This window comes from Urocitellus parryii, chromosome 9 (assembly GCF_045843805.1).
Source record: "Urocitellus parryii isolate mUroPar1 chromosome 9, mUroPar1.hap1, whole genome shotgun sequence".
Taxonomy (NCBI): Eukaryota; Metazoa; Chordata; class Mammalia; order Rodentia; family Sciuridae; genus Urocitellus; species Urocitellus parryii.
Window position 1 is genome coordinate 82,560,036 of NC_135539.1, and position 6,000 is coordinate 82,566,035.

Here is a 6,000-nt window from a genome sequence, read left to right on the forward strand (position 1 = left end):
GATGCAGGGGAGATGTCCAAAGCCCAGGAGGCCCAGGTGGCTTGCGACCTCTGGCACTGCCCACACCCTGACCTTGGACTTTAACCTCCAGGCCTGTGACAGAACACAAGCTGTCGTTCCAAGCTGCCTAGTACGAGGAGTGTTGTTTCCATAGCTCTGGGAGACTAGTAACAGAGACACTTTGGAGAGATCACTCACCTCCAGGGTGGAGAGGTGACCAGAGGGCTCACATAAGTGGTGGGGAAAGGGGCTCCGAGGAAGGGCAAACCTGTCACCAGGATGTGAATAGGAGGCCTTGACACTCCCCGTGGACCAAGGGATACTTTACAGGGTAATAGACTGTATCTGAGAGGATCCCAGTCACAACCCAGGTTGTTCTGCATTGCACTTGTGAGGCTGAGAGAAGTTTTCCTTATTACTTTTCCTTATTACCACTGTGTGTCAAACCTGATCCCCATGCCACCCATGCTTACCAAACTGCAATGATGACCAAAACCAGACAGCAGGTCCTTGGCACACCAAAGAAGGAAAGCCACTTAATCTGATGACACTAAGTGTATCTTAGGTCATCGGCACTTTCCAGGTCTCAGTGGCCCTGTCTTCAGAAGCGTGGAAGAGAAGGAACGTGTCGTACACTGTACCCACAGAGACAACTGTGCTGGTGTCCAGGGCCATGACTGGGTTCTGAACAAGAGGCACAGGACAGCGGGGCCCCTGCTGTACACATCAGCTAACTGCTACTTCTCACCTGTGAATGGGGACAAATACTTGCCCCAGTATCTCACAGTCTATTTGGAGGGTGAGAAACAATGCATGGAGAATCTCTGGCAACCCAAAGCAGTAGAGAGTGCAGGAGGGTCGGGAAGGCAGGCCAGGAGCCAGCTCTGGAATTAGAGGTGACACCAGAAGCAAATCAAATAGCACTTGCCAATCTCTGCTCAGCTGCTGCAAAAGAGTCCTAAATTTTTTTTCTTCAATCTCACATTAAATATTTTGAGTTTTGAAGATGGGTTAGTAAAAAGTAGGACCAATATGGGCTGAGGGTATACCAGTGGCAGAACACTTACCTGGCATTTGCGAGGCCCTGGGTTTACTCTTTAGCAACACACACACACACACACACACACACACACACACACACACACACACACACTCAACCAGTATTATTAAAGTAGATAAAAACCTCACAAAATCTAAGAAGGTCACTTCTAGTGTGCATAAAACAATACCATTTTAGCCTGGAGAAATCCAAAGTTCATTATGCCATATAAATAAAGAAGTTTCTCTTGGAAGAATCTTGCTGTTGGGTTTCTAGACCTCACACAAATACTTTAATGAAAATGGGAGAGAAATGCAAAACAAGGGGTGTGGCTATGAAGGTAAAATGTGTGACCTACCACATGAAAAGATAAAGTGCTGGGGTCCGTGTCTTCCACTGGCTCCTTTGCCATGTGATCTGCAGAGAAAACAAAAAGAAAGCATTTTCCCTCATGGAGAAGCACTCGTGGTACCTCGGGGTTATCCTCCTACCAGTGTGAGCTGTGGGGGGCAGCAGGGGCTGGAGAACTGCTCCCTCTCCATCCCCTGAAGGCCAAGTGAGGGGCGGAATCAGACTGTGCTGAGAACAAGAAAAAGAAACCTTGCAAAACACAAACACAAAAACCTATGCTATTTTGGAACAAGTCACCTAAAAATATCACCAAATAATCAAATTATGCAGATGTGATATTGACGACTTTTTACATGTTGGATTGGACATAACTTTGGGCAGGAAAGATTTAACTCTGGATTCAGCTTCTTTCTATTCTTGGTAGTTTTTAATTTTTTTATATCATTTGAGATACTAGCCTTCCTTAGAACATATAACCTAGCACGAGTAAGACTGAAGGTTTAATCCCTGTACCAGAAACAATAAAATTATATGCTGTTATGATTTGAATCTTATATATCCCCCAAAGCTAATCCCCAGATGAGCCTTGGGAGGTATTAGGAGTGGGGTCCTAGCTGAGGAAATATGTTGCCAAGGACATGTTCTTAAAGGGTGTATCTTGTCACTGGCCCCTTCCCATCTCCTTCTGCCTCCTGGCCTCTGTGAAGTGAGCAGCTCTGCTCTCCCATACCCCCTCCCAGGCCCAAAGCAATGGAACCAAGTGACCATGGGCTGAATCCTCTGAAATTATGAGCCAAAATAAATCTTTCCTCGTTTCAGTTGGAAACAAGGAAAGGTATTTTGTCACAGCAATGAACAGCTAACATGTACATGCATGAAGCTTTTTGATGTAGTCCATGGGAACTTTAATAAAGGAAATATACCTCACAATATTTTTATCAAAAATTGATCTTGATTTCTTAATATTTTTCTTCTTATGCTTTGTCAATGCTTTTTTTTTGCAATTAAGAAATCTAATGAGGAATTACAGAAAAAAATCAAATGTGGAAATATAGAAAAAGGTATGGGCCTCAATCAGACTACTGCCAGATCATATGAATTTGTACACATAAGAAATAGCTCCCCTTTTCTAAGATGCTTTAAAAGACACCTGCCAGAAAACCATAACAATAATCAAATCTGCTTATGCAAGGTCTTCTAGATTTGTGCAGTATACAACCTGTATCTATCTACTGCCAAATCTCAACAGCCAAAACATTCACTTTTTATCCAAATTCTCATTAAGTACATACTGTACATTAGGCTCTAGGTCCAGGAATACCTCTAGGGATCCAGGTGAGCCTCATAGGACAATTTTGTTTTATTGATTTGCTGCATTATAGTTTTATGAATAAAAGTGGAATTTGTTGTGATACATTCATACATGCACATGATATAGCTTTGTTAATATCATTTTGTTGTTCCTTCCCTTCTCCATCCCTTCTTCTTCTCTCTCATTCCCTTTCCTTCACTCCACTGTTCAATGGAACCATTTCTTGAGACAATCATCTGTCTGTTCTTCCTGGATGTTTCCCTGCTAAGAGAAGGTCTGGACTTTCCTTTTTTTTGCTCCAAGTGTTGACAATGTCCAAAGGAGATGCTCATGGAGGCAACATCTCTATTTGTTTTATGATACCAACAGTCATTGGAGAGAAGTGGGGACAAATGGAGAGAGCTTTGGCCAGGGTCCTCCCGTGACAAGGGACCATTCCCTGGTTCCAGCAGAGCAGATAGCAGTAAGACCACATTGGAGAAGGCATGGAGCAGATTAGGCCCTAGCTCAGGATCCACCCAACAATGTGGATGACTGTGCATGGTGTCCAGAAGACAACATGTCCTCTGACCTCACAGGACCTTTCAGTGTGGATAGCATGGATCAATGCCTACCTGGAGCAAAGTAAAGCCAAGGTCCCTCCTAGAGTCCAAGCACCATATTAGCCTTAGGTCCCTCATGACCCTAAGGAGGAGCAGAGTGCCAGTTCTGTCTGAAATGGGATTTCCTGCTGGTCTAATGTAACACAGACTCAGATTTGAAATTAAAATGACATAAAGACAATAGAAGACAAATTGTGTTGTAATTCCACCCTGAGTTTGTAGAACTCCTGCTGCCCAAGTAATCAGGAACCAGCATAGGGCACCAAGTGCCTGACAGTGGAAGAGAAAGTTCCACAGGGCAGTGGAGCTGATGCCTGAGTCCTCAAGAGCCAGCTGACCAGGAGGAGCTGACAGGAAGAATGTTCTAGACAGAGAGATTGGTGGCCTGTGCGTGTCCTGGGGACAGGGCAGTGGAGCTGACGCCTGAGTCCTCGAGGGCCAGCTGACCAGGAGAAGGAGCTGATAAGAAGAGCATCCTAGACAGAGGGACTAGGTAGGCTGAGGACAGGAGAGGAAAGAGAATGTGCTTTGGTGGGTCCTTCCAGCCAGACAGCCCAGATCTCATTTCCTAGTTGTTTTATTCCATGTTTCTCACAATCTCAATCCTGGCTGGGGCAGGGGCAGGAGAAGCCACCATTAAGCAGCTTCAAGTCCCTTTTCTGCTTCTCCTATCATAGCATCTCCTCAAATATGTCATCTTCACTGAAGGGATCCTGGATGTCAGTACTTTAAAATGCCACACACCAGCAGCATGGGATTCTAGCAGGTGTCAACACAATGGGCTCTCAGGTGCGCAGCTATGCAGAACTTGGGGGGCAAGGGCTTAATTGCCTCAACCGCTTCCGGTAAAGACAATAGGTTAGTCTTGTTTCTCACAGAAGAATTAGTATAAGAGGAAGGAAAAAGAAAAAGACTTGGAGGAAGATGGAGGAGACCACTGGGAAAGGCAGCAGAGAAAAGCAAACAGGATAGCTAAAGGGAGGAGTACTGGGTTAGGTGTGGAGGTCTGGGCCCACACCAGCACTCCACCGGGAACCAGAGCTGGCCTTGACCAGCCTGGTGCTTGACCTCAGACAGGCCTGGATATGACCTTGACCATCCTGGTGCTGTGACCTCAGACAGGCCTGGATGCGACCTTGACCACCCTAGTGCTGTGAACTTGACTAGCCTGGTGCTGTGACCTCAGAGAGGCCTGGAGATGTGACCTTGACCATCCTAGTGCTGTGCCCTCAGACAGGCCTGGGTGTGACTTTGACTAGCCTGGTATAGCCTGGTGCTTGACCTCAGTCAGGCCTGCAGCCTTGGACCAACCCAGTGCTGTGGCCCTAGAAGAGCTGTTGGCTTTCCCAGCCCCAGGCTTTTCCTCTGCACAGGACAAGCCCAGGTCTCTCATTGCCATATATCGATGGTGACAGTTATTCTGGTCAGGCCAGGTCTGGCACTCTGCTGCTGCTCAGGCCCTGAGCAACTTCAGGGCCTACTGGGGCACATTTGGGAGGGTGATGAGGTTGGCTGAGATACAGGTGGAAGACAGGGCCTCTTGCATTGGTCTGACACCTCTGGGAACTCACAGAGGCCGAGAAGGGAAGACAGGTGGAGTTCAGGGTTTCCTGTTCTAAGTGCAGCAATTGGTGGGGGGTGTTGAGGACTCACACCAAAGGCATTTCAGGTCTCCCTTCACTCCAAATACTCTGACCATGGCCCCCTTTGCCACATAGGGCTGTGGAAGAATTCCAGGGTCCCAACTGCCTGCAGACCCAGGCCCATGCAGTATCCCATACTCTGAATCTGCTCTAGCACCTTCTCTGGACAGTTGTTGTAGGTCAGGCTGAAGTACTTCTATTCTCACAGGCTCAGAATTTTCTGTGCCAAGGAAATTACTGAGCCAGGTGGGAAAGCTGCTCCCAGTTGTTTGAGACTGATCTAGAAGAGAAAGTTTTCCTAAGATCTTATCTACAGACCTTGGAATTGCATATTTGCAATACTATTAAGTATGAAATCAAATTGTTTATTTAAAGCTTTAAAATGTTTGTTTCCACAATTCCCAGGGAGCAGCAGGTGGAGTCTGCCAGGCAAGCTCTGGTAGTGCATGGGACATAGGGCACGGAGGTGCAAAACCGGCCACCCTGCCCAAGCTGGTGGGGCTCCCCTGCTCCTGTCATTCAGTGCCTGGCCAAGCCTCCCTCCCAAAGCTGCCCAGACTCCCCAGGATCACGGCCTGACCAAGCTCAGGTCGACAGGGCTCCCAGGCTGCCAAGACACACAGCCGGCCTACTGGTTGGTCCCTGCTGAAAAGCGGCAATGGAGTGGGGGAGCAGCAGCTTGGGTAGGTTGGAACTCGGGTGGCAAGCGCGGCCCAAGGCCACTTGGAGCAGGCAGAGCAGGCCTGAGGCAACTCGGGCCAGCACCAAGGTGGCCAGGGCAAGCCTATCCATCACCCCGCAGCAATCTGGCCTGCACACAGTGGGGATGCCTCTGCAGATGCAGAAGTGCACTCTACGCAGCGGGCAACTCCAGATAACCCACTGAGCACGTGCAATCAATTACTTCAACCTCCAGCTTCAAGCAGGGAGAAAAGGGAAGCAAGGCAAACCTGAATGGCATTCAGAGCTGACCAACACCATCGGTAAGTTTAGAGACCAGTGTGCTCCATGGGAAAGAGCGCCGAATGCAGTTCCCTTGCAGAGCCCCTGTTC

General features: G+C 47.9%; 1 protein-coding gene across 1 annotated transcript in view; it reads right to left on the minus strand.

Moving 5' to 3' along the window:
- The window catches only part of Edaradd (EDAR associated via death domain), a 46,482-nt gene extending 40,743 nt beyond the window's left edge, over nucleotides 1-5,739 (minus strand). The window contains exons 1-2 of the mRNA XM_026412214.1: nucleotides 5,580-5,739; nucleotides 1,398-1,456 (exon numbers count right to left, since the gene is read on the minus strand). Of these exons, the coding sequence (XP_026267999.1) occupies nucleotides 1,398-1,456; nucleotides 5,580-5,739 (219 nt within the window). The remainder of the gene's footprint in view (nucleotides 1-1,397; nucleotides 1,457-5,579) is intronic.
- Nucleotides 5,740-6,000: the final 261 nt, after the last annotated feature.